Source organism: Tachypleus tridentatus, chromosome 1, assembly GCF_004210375.1.
Source record: "Tachypleus tridentatus isolate NWPU-2018 chromosome 1, ASM421037v1, whole genome shotgun sequence".
Lineage (NCBI taxonomy): Eukaryota > Metazoa > Arthropoda > Merostomata > Xiphosura > Limulidae > Tachypleus > Tachypleus tridentatus.
Window position 1 is genome coordinate 18,407,127 of NC_134825.1, and position 22,984 is coordinate 18,430,110.

The following is a 22,984-nucleotide window of genomic DNA, read 5'->3' on the forward strand; positions in this document are numbered from 1 at the left end:
TATATCCAATACATTTTGTCTGTATGTTACATTATTAAAATAAGCACCATTTGAAATACCAGTATTATCTTCATAGCCATTATATCAATTACTTATGTTGAGAAGTTCTTGAAACTAAAAACCTGTTGGTTAATGGAGAATCCAAAACCATTCTTTCATTGCAAAATGTCTAAAAAAACTTTTTTTATCAGCAAGTGATCTAAGAAATGGAAACATAAAAAAACGTGAAAAGGCTACAATTGTTGGTAAAGAAGAAAAACTACAAAGTGGAGAAAGGATAGTTCAGTCCTCCCCAAAAAGAATAGTTCAGCCCCTTCCCCCAAAAGGATAGTTCAGTCCAAAAAAAAACCAAAAAAATAAACAAAATGAATATAATTCTAAGAGAGAAACAGATTCACAAAGAACAAGTCCCAATGTTTATAGCAAAACTAAAAACTTGAAACAAAAGAGAAAAATCCATTAAAAGGAATTTAAAACAATGAAAAAGAAAAATATCTAATGTGTGGATAAAGTTTACAAACAACTTATAAGCAACTCTGAGATGTAAGATTGAATAAGTGAGATATTTTAAAATGCAAGAATTGGAAAAAATTGAAATAATGAGCAGTGTTTGGAGTATAATATAAATGTTAATTGATGGTTACATACAGTTTATATAACATCTTATATTACTGGTATTTAAGAAATATTAAAAGCTAGATATTTACAAAAGCAAAGTCAAGTAGATTCTGTAGTAATAGTTTTTGTTACAGTATCACAACTGACACAATGTAGGTCCTTGCTCTATTTTTAAAGACAAGAGACTACAGAATTTTACTCGTCATGTGAAGTGCATATGACCATTTCAACTTTTCTTCATTTCTGATTTGAATGAAAGTTATCTATAGCTGAAATCTACTCTTGATCAATCGATGACAGAAATTCCATTTTTTTGGTAAATCTTTCTTCTGAGTTAAGTAATTTTAATTCACCATTCTTCTCAACAGATTTTGTTGTAATTAAAAAAACAACAACAAAAAGATTTATCGTTCACTTGTTATAAAACTTTATTGTCCAAATTTTTCTTTACATTCGCATAATATACGAACAGCTCCATGAACAACATGATCACGGCTAAACGTAACATGATTTTTAACATTATTCCCAACTTTCAAAGACTGCAATTTTCAAAACAAAATTTCAGATACGTTACTTTTAAAGATTTGGTACAAGATTTGTATTCCTTGGGGGTTTCTCTGAATAATAGTAAAAGAAATAATAATAATAAATCCGTGTAATGAATAAAATTCTATATAACAAGAACACCACCTGTGTGAACATGACTGTATCATATAGTTCCACCATGAAACAAGTGGAAAAGAAGGAAGAGAGTTTTGTAACTGAACACACATGAATCTAATTTAAATTATATGAAAGATCACAGAATTTCACACATCCTTGCTATTCCACCTCTATACATATATATGACTGTAATGGATGGTTCAGTTAGACCAAATCAACATATATATTTTGTTTGTTTGTTTGATTTTCTGAAAACATGTAACATTTCTTGTCAACCTGGTTTGAAAATTCATAGATTCAATAAAACAGTCTTTTTTGATTCTTGGCACATTTTGAACCATTTAATCAAACCAATTATTTTCGTACAAGTTTTGATTTTTAGCATAATTTTACAATTAAAATTCTAAAATACATCACTGATGTAAAACTAATATTAACGTGAAATATAAGAACAAAATCTTGTTTTATACGTAATTCACGTGATTGAACAAATCGTTTCAGAAAACGCGAGGAGAAACAAGACCTTTCTTCAAAGTATATTGACCTTAACCTAATGGTAAAATAACGGAAAAGAGAAATTTACATTGTAATATATTTTTTCTTCAAATACATTAAGAATCATGTTATTTACAACTATCAATGGAATGTTTAGCTGTTTTAGGCTTGAAGGTTTAGTCACCACAACTATTTCTAAGTATCCCTGCTGTCTTCTTGCAGCCTTTATTATTTCATGGACAAGTCTGATGCTTGTATCTCACTAGGAAGATTCCTATATTGGCATAAGCTGACATTCACCGAACAGTGGGCATAAAGGAAAGGTTGGATTTATTAGTAAGATGGAAGCAAGTTTTGAAAATGTCCTAAAACTCAGATTTATCTTCTTCAACCAACTTTTGTGTATCTTTATCAGTGTCAACTAATGTAGGATCCAGAGATGATTGACGCATCTGGACTTGTGGCGATGAACGTTGTACAATACTAGATGGTGACAACACTGCAGATTCTGGATTGGACTTGTTATTGCTACTATTGTTGAATTCTAATGATAATTTTTTATTAACAACCTCCGCTGGTACCTCATACAACCCACCTTTTTACCAGATTCCACACCAGATCCCATATTGATAGCATCATACATTGGATTACTGAAATCCGTTGGATTATTGATGTCTCCAAGATTAAAATCTGCATCTAGTGGCTCCTGAAAAAGTCATCAGTTACAGTAAAAAAAGTTACAGTAACTTACTAACAAATAAAGAAAAACAGAAAAATAGTGAAAAACTGTACATACAGTATTAATTATATTAATTGAATACTCAAACTAAAAATTACAAGTAATATAAACAAAAGAATTATCAAATTCTAGTTAAAAACTGGAGCACACTTTAATTATTTGCTGTACATTATAACAAATTGTTCTGACAGTACAAGGTAGAAATTATTAGTAATCTGTGAAATTAAATCCATGCTCCTTAGCAACAATAATGTTCCAACTAAAGATGAATGCTGATGAACATATAAAAAAAATATTAGTTCCATAACCAGATAGGCCCAGCATGGCCAGGTGATTAAGGTGCTTGACTCATAATCTGAGGGTCACGGGCTTGAGTCTCTGTCACACCAAATATGCTTTCCCTTTCAGTTCTGAAGGTATTATAATGAGACAGTAAATCCCACTATTCGTTGGTAAAAGAGTATTTCAAGAGTTGGCAGTGGATGGTGATGATCAGATGCCTTCTCTCTAGTCTTACACTGTTAAGTTAGGGATGGCTAGTGCAGATAGCCCTCATGTAGCTTTATGTAACATTCAAAAACGAACAAACGAACAGACCTAGATAAAAATTTGAGACCCTGTAGCCAGAGTACTTGTGGACCTTTCTTCGCTAGTTTTCAGAGTACATGATGACGAAAATTTTTATTTTTCTTAATCTAAGTTAACAGAAACAAAATCACTACTCAAGATAAATAAGTGGCAGTTGACCTAAGCTCTTTTATTTTACTTAACAATGTATGTTAACACAGCTTTCAAAAGCTACTTCAAGTTTAAGTAACTTTATATAACTAATAAAGAGAACTTGAACAATGTTACAACTGCAATGATGATAACATACTTGTATGTGCACATACTGGTCTCACTTAAACTTTAAAAAAAATTTGTTGAAAAGAGTTTATATAGATTAATATTATGCAGGAATACAGGGAAAGTTGCTTTCCATGCCTTTCTTGGTATCCTAATTTCATTAATGTCAAAGGTCATCAAGCTGCTAATGCCTACTTAGAAACTGTAATTAATATCATTGTAAATTATCCTAAAATAACACATGTTTATAAATCAGCAATCAGATCAATTTACTTCAAACAATTTCAACTGCTACTTCAACACAACTCAGATATTAGTTTTCTGGTTCAAAGTGAGTTTCCTATTTAGTGTAACTGATGTCTCTATACTCTCAAAATTCATTTCACTTTCAGTCTGAAAAATACAGATTTATATTCAGTCCAAGAATATTTTTCATATCAATTCTCTTCAGACAGATACTTAGGCAAAAGTGTTTTAAATCTGAAAACTATGCTAAAATGTACATGTTCAAGCTCAAAAATTCATACTTTTTGGATGGCTTTACAGACTGATTAACTATTACACTAAGACCTCTCTCTTTCATGACATTGTTGAGATAATTCAAGTTATGATAACCCACAAACATTATATTGCATCTATTATAATTAATAGTCCATTTATTTGCCCAACTTGCTAAATGATCTAAAACCTTCTTTTAGATCAGTAACATCTTCTTCACAACTAGTAACACCCAAGACTTTAGTATCACCTACAAATTTAAGTAATTCATTCATTATTCCTTCATCTATGTTAGTCCTAAGACTGAACCCTAAGGTACACCACTTGCAACATTAATCCAGTTTGACTTAACTCTATTTATAACACCCCTCTGCTTTTTCCACGAAGCCACTCTTATATCCAATTTGTTAATTTATCCCTCATACCAAAAGAGGTCATTTTGTTTACAAACCTTGTATGTGGTACCTTGGCAAATGCTTTCTGAAAATCCAGATACACCAAATCTATACCCTTAACCTCATCTACATAAAAATATCCTTTTAAAGAATGGCAAAAGATTTGTGATTTGTAAGGCAAGATTTTTCTTTAGTGAAACCATGTTGGCTAGCCAATAAATTTCTAAACTTTGTTAAATGATTTTGAATAGCATCTTTTAACTGACTTTCCAAAATTTTTCCCACAACTGATTTAAGACTAATGGGTCTATAGTTACTGGGACAACTTTTATCATCTTCCTTGAAAAGAGGAGTTACACTAGTTAATTTCCAGTCCTCTGCTACCTTTCCATTACTCAATGACCGACAAAAAATGGTAGTAAGAGGCTTATATATATATATATCCAATTTTTAACATCCTTTTAAATCCTTGGGAAAATATTATCTTAAAGATATCAGAATTAATGCAATCATCTTGTTTGATTTCATTTCCATCTATCAACTGTTCAAGATGTGAAATACTGATTACATCTTCAATAACAAAAACCAGAGAAAAAACAAAATTTAATAGTCCAGCCATTTCATAATCATCAGATATTATCCTCATTCTTCAAAAGTCCTATTTTAACGTTTTTTTTATCCTTAATCCAATTAAAGATATCCTTAATGCTAATTTTTCCATTTTAGCCAATATTTTTCCAACATTCTTTTGATGTCTTAATTTCCTGTTTAACCACCTTCCTTTAACTTCTAAATCTTCTTCCATACCAGTCAATTTACACTTACGATGTTTTATTTTATTTTATCTCTTAAAACTCTTTATGAACCAACCTGGTTTTCTACTTGAACTACCTCTATCTTTGTAATAAGGAATTTGTTTATTTTGAATATTTAATAAAAATTACCTTCAAAAAATTTTTCTACATATGATCAGTGTCTCCAAATAATTCAGCTGTCCAATTGGCAACAGATAAATTTTTAAGAGATACAACAAGAATTATGTTTTTTGAAATGTGTAACTGAAAGACCATTATTTGTTACCATCATATGCAGCAAAACATTGAACCCAATGGATCAATGATCACTTGCACCCAGATACTCTCCAATTTTTGTCCTCTTGATAATTTTTGTATTTGAAGTTAACAAGAAATCTTAAACAGCATTGTTTCTAGCAGGTTCCTCAACCAATTAGTGAAGAAAGCCATTCTCATGTTTCAAAAATCTTTTTCCTTTATGGTTTGACCCTAGCATTTTCCAATCCATATGCTTGTAATTAAAATCACTCATATGTATGACTTCATTAACAGCTGAAATATTTTGTGATGACAAGAAACCCACCTGAAGTAAAAACGTATTCTCAAGAGAGCTGGTACGGGTACTGAAACTTTTATTAAAGTAGAGAACAACATTTCAATCTTCTTAGGTCATCTTTAGGTTAACATAGTTAACCTTAGTATCATTTGGCAGTCTGTAAGAAATGCCCACTAAAAGCATTTTCCATTTATATCCATTAACAGAAACTAAACTGGATTCAATCTCATTGCTGTTATCGTTGATATCCTCAACAGGATGTGTACCACATTTTATATACAGTCACTCCTCCCCCCTATTTAACATTATATCCTTATTAAATAATCTATAAGAAACTCCTGTCATCAAAATCATCTATGTTTAACCATCACATCACTCCTACCAATGCTCTAATATCATCTATTTTATTTCTTATATTTATAGCATTACAGTAGTAACAACTAAGCCTATTCTTATGACCACTTCTATTCTCATTTCTTATGCTAAATTTTTTTCTAACTCTTGTTCTTTGTGCATTTAGTTTATCTTTGCCCTCACCACCATTATTTAGTCCTAGTTTAAAATTTTCCATACAGCTAAATAAATAACCTTAGCAAACAAGCCAATTCCTACCTTATTTAAATGTAAATCATCTATTTCAAAAGACTACTTTTCTCCACTGAACTGATCCCCCAAGTCCAACCAATCTGCTCATCCTTAAATACTAGCCTAAGTTTAGTATTTAGTCCTATTGACCTACATATAACCTCATTCCCATATTTAATTCTGGGTAGTATCCCTGACAAAATTACATTACAACCTCTTCTTTAAATGCCTTTATCAACCCCTTGTATTTACTAATTAGCTCCTTTGACCTACCTTTCCCCACATCATTAGCCCCCCTATGTACCACAAAAACTGCATCTTTCATAGCTACATTTATATCTCCTTTTTCTGTCAGTTAAATCCTCCACCTTTGTCCCTGGGTAGCACAAACTGATTCTTTTGTCCCTATTTACCCCAAAGTCTATTCTATCCATAAAGGCATCAATGAATCCCCTATAACTATAATCTCCTTATCAACCATGTAACTGTCTAACCCTTTTGTTTTCCTTCCCTCTAATACAGAGGTTCCCAACCTTTTTGCACTCGTGACATGAAAATGTAATTGATGAAATAAAATTAATGTTATCCCAAGCTACTTCTAACAAGGCTATGCGACTCCCCTGCCAAGGCTTCAGCGACCCATCGGTTGGGAACCCCTGCTCTAATAGTTTCTCATCTGCAGAAGATAAAGGCTGAAATTTGTTGCTCAACAAAACAGACTCATTATAAGTATATTCACTACTCCTTTTAACTTCCTGAAAGTCATTGTTAGCTGATGTGTCTCTTGTTTTAAAAATCCCAATCACTTATTTGTTTTTATGCCATTCATTACTATTGAGGGCAGCATAATGCATGATAAATCTTGTTTTCTGACTGTTCAAGTACTTAATACAAGGGGAAAAATATTCATTTTATATCTAATATACCTATGGTACCTCAGCAGTGTTTAACGAATTAAGTGTAACATTGATGGGTTTTTGCTAAAATTGAAATTATCTGCTTTATGTTAACAAGGTCCCTGTAACAAACAATCTCATGGACCTATAAGTAAATATGTGTATAAAATAATTTAGAAAAATTTGTTTAAAAATCTGACAAAGTCCATGTGGACCCCTTTGATAATTTTTTAATAGTTAAATGGATTATACTTTATAACAATGTATTTGTGTTTGAGTTTGCTTTCAAAGGTTTTTATAAGTCTACTAATTAACTAATGTTTTTTATAAGAAACCACTAGTACAGCCAAGTATGGTAGGAACTTATTTCAAAAATACTTCTTTTACTGGCTTATTTATCAGTTCATATGTTTGTAATCTGTAAACACCAATGAATTTTTATAGGCTTGCTTGAATATTTCCAAGACAAGGTAGAATTAAATAAGTTGAATTATAAACAATGTGCAATGATAACTAGATGGTCAATCTATTGATGGCATGAAACACCGTTACAGAAAATGTGAAAAAGAAATCATGTTTTACAATGCACTAGTATTCTGTGTAAGAACTCTTCATCCTCACACAATGTTTCCATACATTTTATCAATGTCTGTTTGTGCAATATTGTTACAAACGTCCTGTATTACTCCCCATAATTAAACCTTTTCACATTCTCAGTTGTTATATAAATCCAAAGATCCTGGAGAATGTTAATGGTGGGATGCTGTATTGGCCAAGCCTTGACTGTGAGTATTTCATCAGCCTATTAACTATCAAGATATCATTTCACTATATCTGCTGCAAGCTTGGGATCATTGTCTTGGTGGAAGATGAATCCTTGCCTGATGAGCCACATTACTGCAGCGACGGCATTTAGATCCACTCAGAGTGCCATCAGTTGTGTATACCGCTGACACAGTTTGTATATATGTGGCCTCAAACTTTACATGATCCCACAACATGATACACTACTGAAATTATTTGTTGACTATAACAATCTCCTGCATAGCAAAGAACAAGCTGTTGCTAATTGTTGAAAAAAAATTCCAGTTTACAGTTCAATGCTCATTTCAACCTCTTCTCAGTATCTGTTTTTTTTGAGCAGCTACATACCCATTGAGTTGATATGCATTGTCAAGTCTTTAATATATTTACATTTGTACTTAACTAAAGAATCCTCTACAATACTTCTTTTAAAGCTTACATTAACTGAAGTGGACCTAAGAAATGCTTCTCTTACATTACCCACTAAAGTGGGGTTAGCATTTAGTTTATTATCAATTCATTGTTAATATGTTGAAGCATTGTTATTAAGTATTTTACTAATACTCACCCCATTAACCGTATCATGGGGACCACTTCTCATAAAATTAGGTGCAAACTCTACATTCGTTCCACTTCGGAATGACACACTTTGATTGCTGCCAGTTAAAATTCCTCCTTGTTTACTGTAATATATAACAAATAAAGAAAATGATGTAAACATATATGAAAACCTTTCCTATTTTGTTGCTTTTAAATGTTAAGACATTGTAGTTGAACATTAAAATGTTCAAACTGGTTTCACCGTAACTATATATCTTTGTTCATGTATAAAAGCTATTTGGCTTATTCTAATATTCATAATTTGAAACATAATCCTCAAATAACAATAAAATTTAACAGTTGAACAGATGTTAAGATGGGTAATTTTTTTTTGTTTGTTTGAAATTAAGCACAAAATTTACCACAGGTATCAAAACCTGGTTTCTAACATTGTAAGTATGCAGTGCCACTGGAAGGAGAGGGGAGGCTGATGGGAAAGATGGTTTCAGTGTTAAAAACGTTTGTTATCAAAGGGCGCTGATCACAAAATTTATACAGAAAATTTACTAATAATCCCTTCTCTTCATACCCATTGTTCAGTTGTGCTTGATGTTATCCTTCACATCTCTTAAGGTGAAATCAGTGGATTGGTGCCAAGCACATGCATGTGAAATGAGCAACAGAAACTTGCTTCCAAAAAAACCATTGCAGTATAAAGTGGAACACCGGTGTGGGTTCTTCCTTGAAGTGTAGGAAGGACATGTTCCAATTGGCTCTGTTTAATGCTTTTTTGCCAGTATTTAATCAGTTTTATTATTGCTTAACCGTCTTCATTCAACACTTACACATCTACAGAATCTTAATGCTATACTAGTGTTATTTCCACTGTTGTAGTAATGCTTCTTATGAGGAATCCTAACTTCAGAGATAATCTGTTAGCAACTATATCTGAAAGCAGAATGAATTTGGGTTGTGTCTGATACGACACTTATAATCTTATTAATAGCTAATGACAAGGTTTGGCACTGGAATCACTTGTCTCCATCACCTCGTAAGTTCATTTACTGAAACTATAGCTCTCTTAAGATTAGTTTCAATTTACTGATGTTAAAAATGGGCCAACTAACATTATGAAGTTCAATAGTTTGTTGTTAAGAACACAGCTACACAACAGTCTATTTATGTTGTGCAAATTGGAGGGATCAAACCCCATATTTTGGCATTATAAGCTGTCCAGCTTACAGCTGAGCCATTCAGAAGAAGCTTCAAAAAGAATATATTTTAATATTTTCTTTCTCTTGAATAAAATGGCATTGTTATATTGGTACAGTATTATACATATATCTTTTGATTTAAACTATTATCTTGAATAACACAAAAACAAGCATAAGACAGAAAATCATAATTCCTAGCATTTGAACAATCTTAATATTTGTTGGAACTTTATGAGGAAATGAAACCCTTACACTTCATAGAAATGCTGTGTAAAATGATCAACACTTTAATAATCAAAGCAAAGTGTTTAATAAGTTTGTTGAAGGATATATGTGATTTGTTCTAAAATGTGTTTTATTTGTGGTGCATTTTTATATGTATGAAAATAACGTGTTAAAGTAACTAGATAAATTCAGTCATTAACAGTCTTAACAAAGTCCTTGAGTATGTATTGTATCAGAATATACAAAATTGGTCAAAATTTCTCACATGGTTTTAGATATTGAATTTTGACAGTTTAACTGTCTCAGTAAACTTAGTGTCTAAATGCAATAATACTTTAGTGGTCAGCAGGTAAAGAGAATGTGACAAGATGAGTAAGACCATTAATTAAACTTGGTGACCAACTGAAGAGTTCATTACAGCAAATTATTACAAAAGTAAAAAAAGAAGCCAATTGTTTTAAGCATTATTTGCAATGGCACTGTTCAACTGTATGATAAATACCATTATTGTCATCATGAATTATTGTGTATTACATTCATTAACAATTTTTTATAATGTAAAAAATGCTAAACTAATCAAGTTACTATATTGTTTTTCTAAAAAACACAGGTTTAACAAGGTAAATATAACATTAAGCAATTCTCTAACGTCGATTTATTTAACCCTTTCACTGTGCAATCAACTTTTCAGGCTGATTTCCAAAAAGCTAATTATCCACGAAAAAATTAATAAAAGCATGGATTTTACCCTTTGTATTACTTTTTTAATATTAAAAGAAGTTGTATTTTCTACATCTAACAGTAACATTCTGTGAAAACTGTAGCTGATAGTGAAAACTAATGATTCAAGCAAAAAACTGAGTAAAATTAGATGAAAAGTGTTCTCCAGTAAATGGCATAAATACAGACAAAACTAAGTCAATAAGAGACCAGTATCATTATAAAATATAAAACAAATTATTTAGATAACAATATCCAAGGTATAAATAAGCTATCTTTATATAGATTCTATATATACACTACATGATCAAAAAAGTATGTGGACACCCCTTGTAATTAGTTGGTTTGGTTATTTTAGCCACACCAGTTGCTAACAAGTGCATAAAATCAAGCGTACAGCCATGCAATCTTTATTGACAAACATTGGCAGTAGAATGGGTCGTACTGAAGAGCTCAGTGACTTTCAACGTGGCACTGTTATAGGATGCCACCTTTCTAATAAATCAGTTTGTCAAATGTCTCCTCTGCTAGAGCTGCCCCGGTCAATTGTAAATGCTGTTGTTGGAAAGTGGAAATCTCTAGGAGCAACAACAGCTCAGCCATGAAGCAGTAGGCCACACAAGCTCACAAAATGGGATTGCAGAGTGCTGAAGCAAGTAGCACATAAAAATTATCTGTCCACTGTTGCAACAGTCACTACCGAGTTCTAAACTGCCTCTGTAAGTAACATCAACACAAGAACTGTTTATTGGGAGCTTCATGAAATGGGTTTTCATGGCTGAGCAGCTCCACACAAGCCTAAGATCACCATGCGCAATGCCAAGCATCGGCTGAACTAGTGTAAAGCACACCAGCATTGAACTCTGGAGCAGTGGAAATGCATCCTCTGGAGCGATGAATCAAACTTCAGCATCTGGCAGTATGACGGAAGAATCTGGGTTTGGAAGATGCAAGAAGAATGCTACCTGCCTGAATGAAGAGTGCAACTGTAAAGTTTTGTGGAGGAGGAATAATGGTCTGGGGCTGTTTTTCATGGTTTGTACTAGGCTCTTTAGTTCCAATGAAAGTTAATCTTGATGCTATAGGATACAATGACATTCTAGAGAATTGCATGGTTCCAACTTTGTGGCAACAGTTTGGGGAAAGCCCTTTTTTTTTGTTTCAGCACGACAATGTCCCCATGCACAAAGCAAAGTCCATAAAGACATGATTTGCCAAGATTGGTGTGGAAGAACTTGACTGGCCTGCACAGAGCCCTGACCTCAACCTCATCGAACACCTTTGGGATGAATTGGAACACTGAATGCACACATGAGTGTGATGGTCAGGTGTCCACATACTTTTGGCCATGTAGTGTACATTCTTGAGAAGTTGGCAATTTTGTAATGAGGCATATAAACGTCTAAGTTTTATGTTTTAGAACATAGAAGGCAGCATGCACACAGGTTTGGTGATTGTTCCACCTTAAGGGGATATTCCACATATTGCAGAAACTTTAGTTTGTTAGGTGTGGAATAAATTTGAATTTCACAGTAAAAGGGTTAAATAATGAAGAAAAAGACCAAAAATAAATACTTACAAATTTCTTCTACGTAGGACCAGGTAAAGTCCAATGGCCAACAGTAACACAATCAGGATTGCAAATATTGGAACAATGATAACAGCTATACCTTGTTATAAAATGAAAAAAAAATATGTATATATGTGTATGTATATGTACATTAATAAAATAATGTCAAAACTCCTATTGTTGTAATTTATTTAATTTAGATTTCAGTTAGAGGTTTTAAATTAAGAGCAAGAAGTCCTAGAAATATCTAGAATAAGAAAATCATATAAATATGATATGATGTTCTAAGTTTATAAAATAGGCCTACAATAATTTATGACAGTGTACAAGTGTTCAAGCTTATGAAAATGTTAAAGGAGCAAGTAAACTAATTTGTGTTTGTTACTTGGACTTGACTGACTTATTTTCATCAGATAATTTAAAATAAATGACCAACAAAAACACAACAATGCTACACTGTATCATACCACTCTCGCAACAAATTAAAGAAACAAAACACTAATTAATCTTAATATTTATACAAAATTGGTGGTAGGTATAATAAGCATAGAAATGTGTAAGACATCAGATATGCCAAATGTGTTGATTTGTTATTGTGTCACATGTACATAACATTCTGCTCACGTGTTGCTGATGTAATACGTGAACTAGCGATTTAGTGGTGAGCAGATAATTAAAAACATGACAATGTGAATTAGAACACCAAAACTTGGCAACCAACAAAGAGAGCAACTCATGTAAACAATCTTACAACATGGCCATAGGTTAGAGAAGCAACACCTTACGCTCAACTGGAAATTGAATATCATGACAAAAGATTCTGAGGATTTGATAGTGATTCAAATGGAAAATCATTTAGCTGAGTTGAAGTAGATATAAATACAATAAAAAGTACTACTGAGTCAGAGAGAATTCAGATGGAAAAACAAAATTGTATTCCACTGTAATGCATTCATAACAAAACACTGATAGTTTTAAGTTCAGTCCTACTGACGAAAGTGGATTAAAATTACAAAACACCATGCAGAGACAGCAATTTAAAAGGAAAACATCTTCCCAGCTTACACTTGATTGAAATAACAAAATATTATACCGAATTTATGATAAATTATATGAAATCAATAGGAGCAGCTAAATGTAACAGAATGTTATGAGGAATTGGTATTGCAGTCAAAAGATTAAAAATTATGTACATCTTGCAGCAAGTCAAAATAACCGATCTTATTTTCATGTACACACAAGTGTGTTAGAGCCCATAATTCCTGAAATACCTCTAACATAATTACTTCTGTTTTTACAAAAATGATTAACATCAAATACCATAATTATTTTTAATAATTGAAAATTATTTATTTTACAATAGACAGTTTTTGCATATATAGTTTAAATTGGTTGTTTCCAACCATCGATCGGCCTGTAGCAGTATTGATATACAAGATATTTTATACAGTTTACAAGATAGTTAGAAAAAATGTTCACTTCAAAATAAAGTTTGTTGTTTTAAAAGGTAAAGTAAAAGCACTTTGAAAAGCTAATATCATCTGAAGCAATCCATGAAATTTTGGAATTGGATGTAACTGATATTCAGTTAGAAAAAAAACTGAGAGAACCATTGGTGTAAATGAAACTGTTCTCAACAAACAAGAAAAAAAAAAAGTAAGAAGTACAGGATATTACACAAAAATAAATGAGAGATAATAAAATAGGACATTATGAAAACAGAAAACATGCTCACCAGTTGAAGTTGACTGTTTTAATACTGGTTGCCGGAACACATTTTGTTCACAGTACTTCCCACTAAAGTTTTCAGGGCAGATGCAAACCAGTTTGTCAGGACCCTGCTTGCAGTATCCATTATTCATGCATAGACATTTACTTGGCTGAGGCTTAGGAAGTTCTTTTGCTTTAAGAAGAAAGTTGAAATTTTTAAAACAGAAAACATAAGTATAAAAGGAAATGATCTTCATGGCATTTATGTATAGTGTTAAAGTAATAAATACACAACAGTAAAATCGATACACAATTAAGAATATTTCCAAAATGTTGACTTTACATGTTTGACATTTATCACATCATTTTGAGCAGAGAAATTTTAAGACATAAGGGTCATTTATTTCTTCACATGATCTGTGTGTAATTTCACATTTGTGCATAAATCTGAAAGGAAGCCCTGTCACATTCTTAGGCAGATATTCATTGGACTTTTGTCTCTTTTTTATCATGATAAGCAAAATTATTGTTTCAAATATTCTTTTCAGACTTATAATCTATACAAAACAAAAAACAACCTAGTATGATAATGTATTAAAATAAACATGAAGCATAATCTGTCAGACTCATTACCTGTCACTAAGTTATATCAATTTTAGACAAAGATAAATCGACAAAAACATGACTTATGCTTTTTTATGTGGTAAACCAAAACTTACTATGTGTACACTAATTACACCTATGATTTTTTCACAAAGTTATATTGCAGTTTATCTTATACCTCAACCTTTCTAGCATTCAACAGATTATTTGTACAAGCCCTGTTTCCAACACAGGTAAACTGATATTATTTTCAACATTTGTGTTTTTATGCACAAAGTTTTAATCAGTCAGATTTTATTCCATTCTAGTTAAATTACCACGAATTGAGATGTTTCTGTGATGCATCTAAATGTGCATTACAACCTTTGGGTGATAAGGTATTATAAAAAGTCCTAATGTACAAATTCCACTTAATTAAAACAATTGAAAGGGAAGATATTGATATCTTAAGGATATCAAAGTCAGCTCTGTAAGAGGTATTGACTTTATTTTCTTCTCATGTCATACTTTTCATGGTCTTTATTCAGTTTAAATACACTTTGTTTGCATATGTTAAATGTTTTCACAGATTTATTAGATCATAATCAAAATACACTTCAAGTTTAAGCTATCCATTTTTTTCACGGATTCTTACAAAATTAGACACATGAAATACGTACCTGCATTACAGGCAACATGTTTTATATTCTGGAGTTTTGAGCCATCAGGGCAAGCACAACGATATCCTCTTGGAATTAACAGACAAAGGTGGGAACAGCCAGTGTTCATACAGCGATTAACCACTGAAATTTTAATGAATGAGATGGATTTATCTTGGCATGTAAAAATATTATTTCATTTTAAGGCATCCTTTGAAAGGCAGTGTTAACTGTAAATTTTGTAATAACAGGATTCAGTAATAAGAAACGTTGATGTCTACGTATAGTACTTAAGCCTTCTATTAATATATACATATATTTGATAACTGATATCACACATAATATGCTATTGATCATTTAAGATTTCAAAATCAGAAAGATTTTAATGCAATTGAAAGTTTACTGAGATATTTCACTCATTATCGGTGAATTAATTTAGTAGTTTTTTACACAAACCCAAAATTCTTCACAAAGTTGTTTAGTTTCCTAAACTAAGAAGATAAAACATGAAATATTTTTTATTATTTAATTCGAAAGACCTGTTAAAACTAGTTTTAAATGCATTAAAGGAAATAAATAAGTGTTTATGTGTGTGTTTTTCTTATTGCAAAGCCACATCGAACTATCTGTTGAGCCCACCGAGGGAAACAGATAAGAAAGAATAGTTTACTTCTATAAAAATATTCAAGAATTCAAAAATATATCATATCTTAAAATAATTTAATGAAATCTATAATAATAACCTTTTAGGTTCTCTCATTTACCTGAAGTATTATATTTCCACTGATGGTAAATTTTTACTCCGGAAGGATTCTCTAGGCCTCGACGGACTCGAACATTGACACCTCTACCAAACTTGTCTTGTTTGTAAATCTCTCCTGAATCTCGTGTCACCCATAAAAGATAACCTTCAAACACATCTATACTGACTGGGTGATGAAGTTCTTAAAAGAAAACAAATTCTGGTTTAAAATATGAGAAAAAAAAACAACTTGTTGGGCATTGTTTGACTGTTGTCCTTAAATATTTGCTTGTTATGTGTATACTTAATAAGCACATTTCTAATATTGTACAGTGGTGAGTAACTTTAGTAGATTACCATAGACTCCTCTTAATAGTAAATTAAACAGCTGAAAAGATGATTCGTATATTTCACTTCCTGTTTGACTGGATACGATGTAAGCTTTCTTTTAAACATTTTTATTAATATGAAATCATTTTGGTGTTGAAAAGGTGTGTTTTTCTTGATTTCAAGTTGTTATGACCACAGTTTTTTAAGGAATACTACATGCTTAGGAAATAAAAGCACTTGTCTCATTAAATTTGATGGCACTAAAGTCAAGCTTTGCGTAATAAAAACATAAAAGATCTGACCTACTACTTAGTCTGAACTTAAAGTGAAAGAGAGATAGTTCTATGCTGTTGACAGAAAGGTTAATAAATTCTTTTAGTTGACTTTTATATCCCGTTACACTACCCACAGCAACAGTAGTTTTAAAAAACTTTCATATCCTGCTACACTACCTACAGCAACAGTAGTTAAAAAAACTTTTATATCCTGTTACACAACATACAGCAACAGTAGTTAAAAAAACTTTTATATCCTGCTACACTACCTACAGCAACAGTAGTTAAAAAAAACTTTTATATCCTGTTACACTACCTACAGCAACAGTAGTTAAAAAAACTTTTATATCCTGTTACACTACTTACAGCAACAGTAGTTAAAAAAAACTTTTATATCCTGTTACACTACCTACAGCAACAGTAGTTAAGAAAACTTTTATATCCTGTTACACTACCTACAGCAACAGTAGTTAAAAAAACTTTTATATCCTGTTACACTACCTACAGCAACAGTAGTTAAAAAAACTTTTATATCCTGTTACACTACCTACAGCAACAGTAGTTAAAAAAACTTTATATCCTGTTACACTACCTACAGCAACAGTAGTTAAAAAAACTTTTATATCCTGTTACACTACCTACAGCAACAGTAGTTAAAAAAAACTTTTATATCCTGTTACACTACCTACAGCAACAGTGGTTAAAAAACTTTTATATCCTGTTACACTACCTACAGCAACAGTAGTTAAAAAAACTTTTATATCCTGTTACACTACCTACAGCAACAGTAGTTAAAAAAAAACTTTTATATCCTGTTACACTACCTACAGCAACAGTAGTTAAAAAACTTTTATATCCTGTTACACTACCTACAGCAACAGTAGTTAAAAAACTTTTATATCCTGTTACACTACCTACAGCAACAGTAGTTAAAAAAACTTTTATATCCTGTTACACTACCTACAGCAACAGTAGTTAAAAAACTTTTATATCCTGTTACACTACCTACAGCAACAGTAGTTAAAAAACTTTTATATCCTGTTACACTACCTACAGCAACAGTAGTTAAGAAAACTTTTATATCCTGTTACACTACCTACAGCAACAGTAGTTAAAAAAAATTTTATATCCTGTTACACTACCTACAGCAACAGTAGTTAAAAAAAAACTTTATATCCTGTTACACTACCTACAGCAACAGTAGTTAAAAAAACTTTATATCCTGTTACACTACCTACAGCAACAGTAGTTAAAAAAATTTTATATCCTGTTACACTACCTACAGCAACAGTGGTTTAAAAAACTTTCATATCCTGCTACACTACCTACAGCAACAGTGGTTAAAAAACTTTTATATCCTGTTACACTACCTACAGCAACAGTGGTTAAAAAAAACTTTTATATCCTGTTACACTACCTACAGCAACAGTGGTTAAAAAACTTTTATATTCCTGTTACACTACCTACAGCAACAGTGGTTAAGAAAACTTTTATATCCTGTTACACTACCTACAGCAACAGTGGTTAAAAAAAATTTTATATCCTGTTACACTACCTACAGCAACAGTGGTTAAAAAAACTTTTATATCCTGTTACACTACCCACAGCAACAGTGGTTAAAAAACATTTATATCCTGTTACACTACCCACAGCAACAGTGGTTTTAAAACATTCATATCCTGCTACACTACCTACAGCAACAGTAGTTAAAAAACTTTTATATCCTGTTACACAACATACAGCAACAGTAGTTAAAAAAACTTTTATATCCTGCTACACTACCTACAGCAACAGTAGTTAAAAAAAACTTTTATATCCTGTTACACTACCTACAGCAACAGTAGTTAAAAAACTTTTATATCCTGTTACACTACCTACAGCAACAGTGGTTAAAAAACTTTTATATCCTGTTACACTACCTACAGCAACAGTAGGTTAAAAAAACTTTATATCCAGTTACACTACCTACAGCAACAGAAGTTAAAAAAACTTTTATATCCTGTTACACTACCTACAGCAACAGTAGTTAAAAAACTTTTATATCCTGTTACACTACCTACAGCAACAGTAGTTAAGAAAACTTTTATATCCTGTTACACTACCTACAGCAACAGTAGTTAAAAAAAACTTTTATATCCTGTTACACTACCTACAGCAACAGTAGTTAAAAAAAACTTTTATATCCTGTTACACTACCTACAGCAACAGTAGTTAAAAAACATTTATATCCCGTTACACTACCCACAGCAACAGTAGTTTTAAAAAACTTTTATATCCTGTTACACTACCTACAGCAACAGTAGTTAAAAAAACTTTTATATCCTGCTACACTACCTACAGCAACAGTAGTTAAAAAAAACTTTTATATCCTGTTACACTACCTACAGCAACAGTAGTTAAAAAACATTTATTTCCTGTTACACTACCTACAGCAACAGTAGTTAAGAAAACCTTTTATATCCTGTTACACTACCTACAGCAACAGTAGTTAAAAAAAATTTTATACCCTGTTACACTACCTACAGCAACAGTAGTTAAAAAAAACTTTTATATCCTGTTACACTACCCACAGCAACAGTAGTTAAAAAAACATTTATATCCCGTTACACTACCCACAGCAACAGTGGTTCTAAAACTTTCATATCCTGCTACACTACCTACAGCAACAGTAGTTAAAAAACTTTTATATCCTGCTACACTACCTACAGCAACAGTAGTTAAAAAAAACTTTTATATCCTGTTACACTACCTACAGCAACAGTAGTTAAAAAACTTTTATATCCTGTTACACTACCTACAGCAACAGTAGTTAAAAAAAACTTTATATCCTGTTACACTACCTACAGCAACAGTAGTTAAAAAACATTTATATCCTGTTACACTACCTACAGCAACAGTAGTTAAAAAACTTTTATATCCTGTTACACTACCTACAGCAACAGTAGTTTTAAAAACTTTCATATCCTGCTACACTACCCACAGCAACAGTAGTTTTAAAAAACTTTCATATCCTGCTACACTACCTACAGCAACAGTAGTTAAAAAAACTTTTATATCCTGTTACACTACCTACAGCAACAGTAGTTAAAAAAAACTTTTATAACCTGTTACACTACCTACAGCAACAGTAGTTAAAAAAACTTTTATATCCTGTTACACTACCTACAGCAACAGTAGTTAAAAAAACTTTTATATCCTGTTACACTACCTACAGCAACAGTAGTTAAAAAAATTTTATATCCTGTTACACTACCTACAGCAACAGTAGTTAAAAAAACTTTATATCCTGTTACACTACCTACAGCAACAGTAGTTAAGAAAACTTTTATATCCTGTTACACTACCTACAGCAACAGTAGTTAAAAAAATTTTATATCCTGTTACACTACCTACAGCAACAGTAGTTTTAAAAAACTTTCATATCCTGCTACACTACCTACAGCAACAGTAGTTAAAAAACTTTTATATCCTGCTACACTACCTACAGCAACAGTAGTTAAAAAAACTTTTATATCCTGTTACACTACCTACAGCAACAGTAGTTAAAAAACTTTTATTTCCTGTTACACTACCTACAGCAACAGTAGTTAAAAAAACTTTTATATCCTGTTACACTACCTACAGCAACAGTAGTTAAAAAAAATTTTATATCCTGTTACACTACCTACAGCAACAGTAGTTAAAAAAACTTTTATATCCTGTTACACTACCCACAGCAACAGTAGTTAAAAAAACATTTATATCCCGTTACACTACCCACAGCAACAGTAGTTTTAAAAAACTTTCATATGCTGCTACACTACCTACAGCAACAGTGGTTAAGAAAACTTTTATATCCTGTTACACTACCTACAGCAACAGTAGTTAAAAAAACTTTTATATCCTGTTACACTACCTACAGCAACAGTAGTTAAAAAAAACTTTTATATCCTGTTACACTACCTACAGCAACAGTAGTTAAAAAAACATTTATATCCCGTTACACTACCCACAGCAACAGTAGTTAAAAAACTTTTATATCCTGTTACACAACATACAGCAACAGTAGTTAAAAAAACTTTTATATCCTGCTACACTACCTACAGCAACAGTAGTTAAAAAAAACTTTTATATCCTGTTACACTACCTACAGCAACAGTAGTTAAAAAAACTTTTATATCCTGTTACACTACCTACAGCAACAGTAGTTAAAAAACTTTATATCCTGTTACACTACCTACAGCAACAGTAGTTAAAAAACTTTTATATCCAGTTACACTACCTACAGCAACAGAAGTTAAAAAAAAACTTTTATATCCTGTTACACTACCTACAGCAACAGTAGTTAAAAAACTTTTATATCCTGTTACACTACCTACAGCAACAGTAGTTAAGAAAACTTTTATATCCTGTTACACTACCTACAGCAACAGTAGTTAAAAAACTTTATATCCTGTTACACTACCTACAGCAACAGTGGTTAAAAAAAAACTTTTATATCCTGTTACACTACCTACAGCAACAGTAGTTAAAAAAACATTTATATCCCGTTACACTACCCACAGCAACAGTAGTTTTAAAAAACTTTTATATCCTGTTACACTACCTACAGCAACAGTAGTTAAAAAAACTTTTATATCCTGCTACACTACCTACAGCAACAGTGGTTAAAAAAAACTTTATATCCTGTTACACTACCTACAGCAACAGTGGTTAAAAACATTTATTTCCTGTTACACTACCTACAGCAACAGTAGTTAAGAAAAACTTTTATATCCTGTTACACTACCTACAGCAACAGTGGTTAAAAAAAATTTTATACCCTGTTACACTACCTACAGCAACAGTGGTTAAAAAAACTTTTATATCCTGTTACACTACCCACAGCAACAGTGGTTAAAAAACATTTATATCCCGTTACACTACCCACAGCAACAGTGGTTCTAAAAAACTTTCATATCCTGCTACACTACCTACAGCAACAGTAGTTAAAAAACTTTATATCCTGCTACACTACCTACAGCAACAGTAGTTAAAAAAAACTTTTATATCCTGTTACACTACCTACAGCAACAGTAGTTAAAAAAACTTTATATCCTGTTACACTACCTACAGCAACAGTAGTTAAAAAAAACTTTTATATCCTGTTACACTACCTACAGCAACAGTAGGTTAAAACATTTATATCCTGTTACACTACCTACAGCAACAGTGGTTAAAAAAACTTTATATCCTGTTACACTACCTACAGCAACAGTAGTTTTAAAAAACTTTCATATCCTGCTACACTACCCACAGCAACAGTGGTTTTAAAACTTTCATATCCTGCTACACTACCTACAGCAACAGTGGTTAAAAAACTTTTATATCCTGTTACACTACCTACAGCAACAGTGGTTAAAAAAAACTTTTATAACCTGTTACACTACCTACAGCAACAGTAGTTAAAAACTTTATATCCTGTTACACTACCTACAGCAACAGTAGTTAAGAAAACTTTTATATCCTGTTACACTACCTACAGCAACAGTAGTTAAAAAAAAATTTATATCCTGTTACACTACCTACAGCAACAGTAGTTAAAAAAAACTTTTATATCCTGTTACACTACCTACAGCAACAGTAGTTAAGAAAACTTTTATATCCTGTTACACTACCTACAGCAACAGTAGTTAAAAAAATTTTATATCCTGTTACACTACCTACAGCAACAGTGGTTTTAAAAACTTTCATATCCTGCTACACTACCTACAGCAACAGTAGTTAAAAAACTTTTATATCCTGCTACACTACCTACAGCAACAGTAGTTAAAAAAACTTTTATATCCTGTTACACTACCTACAGCAACAGTAGTTAAAAAACTTTTATTTCCTGTTACACTACCTACAGCAACAGTAGTTAAGAAAACTTTTATATCCTGTTACACTACCTACAGCAACAGTAGTTAAAAAAATTTTATATCCTGTTACACTACCTACAGCAACAGTAGTTAAAAAAAACTTTTATATCCTGTTACACTACCCACAGCAACAGTAGTTAAAAAAACATTTATATCCCGTTACACTACCCACAGCAACAGTAGTTTTAAAAAACTTTCATATCCTGCTACACTACCTACAGCAACAGTAGTTAAAAAACTTTTATATCCTGTTACACAACATACAGCAACAGTAGTTAAAAAAACTTTTATATCCTGCTACACTACCTACAGCAACAGTAGTTAAAAAAAACTTTTATATCCTGTTACACTACCTACAGCAACAGTAGTTAAAAAAACTTTTATATCCTGTTACACTACCTACAGCAACAGTAGTTAAAAAAACTTTTATATCCTGTTACACTACCTACAGCAACAGTAGTTAAAAAAACTTTTATATCCAGTTACACTACCTACAGCAACAGAAGTTAAAAAAAACCTTTTATATCCTGTTACACTACCTACAGCAACAGTAGTTAAAAAACTTTTATATCCTGTTACACTACCTACAGCAACAGTAGTTAAAAAAAACTTTTATATCCTGTTACACTACCTACAGCAACAGTAGTTA

The 22,984-nt window shown here is 31.7% G+C and overlaps 1 protein-coding gene across 1 annotated transcript in view; it reads right to left on the bottom strand.

Moving 5' to 3' along the window:
* Window positions 1-1,021: 1,021 nt before the first annotated feature.
* LOC143244129 (low-density lipoprotein receptor-related protein 2-like) overlaps window positions 1,022-22,984 on the bottom strand; it is a 231,445-nt gene continuing 209,482 nt past the window's right edge. The window contains 7 exon segments of the mRNA XM_076488262.1: window positions 1,022-2,377; window positions 2,380-2,482; window positions 8,458-8,572; window positions 12,168-12,258; window positions 13,894-14,061; window positions 15,131-15,253; window positions 15,874-16,053. Of these exon segments, the coding sequence (XP_076344377.1) occupies window positions 2,142-2,377; window positions 2,380-2,482; window positions 8,458-8,572; window positions 12,168-12,258; window positions 13,894-14,061; window positions 15,131-15,253; window positions 15,874-16,053 (1,016 nt within the window). The 3' untranslated portion in view covers window positions 1,022-2,141.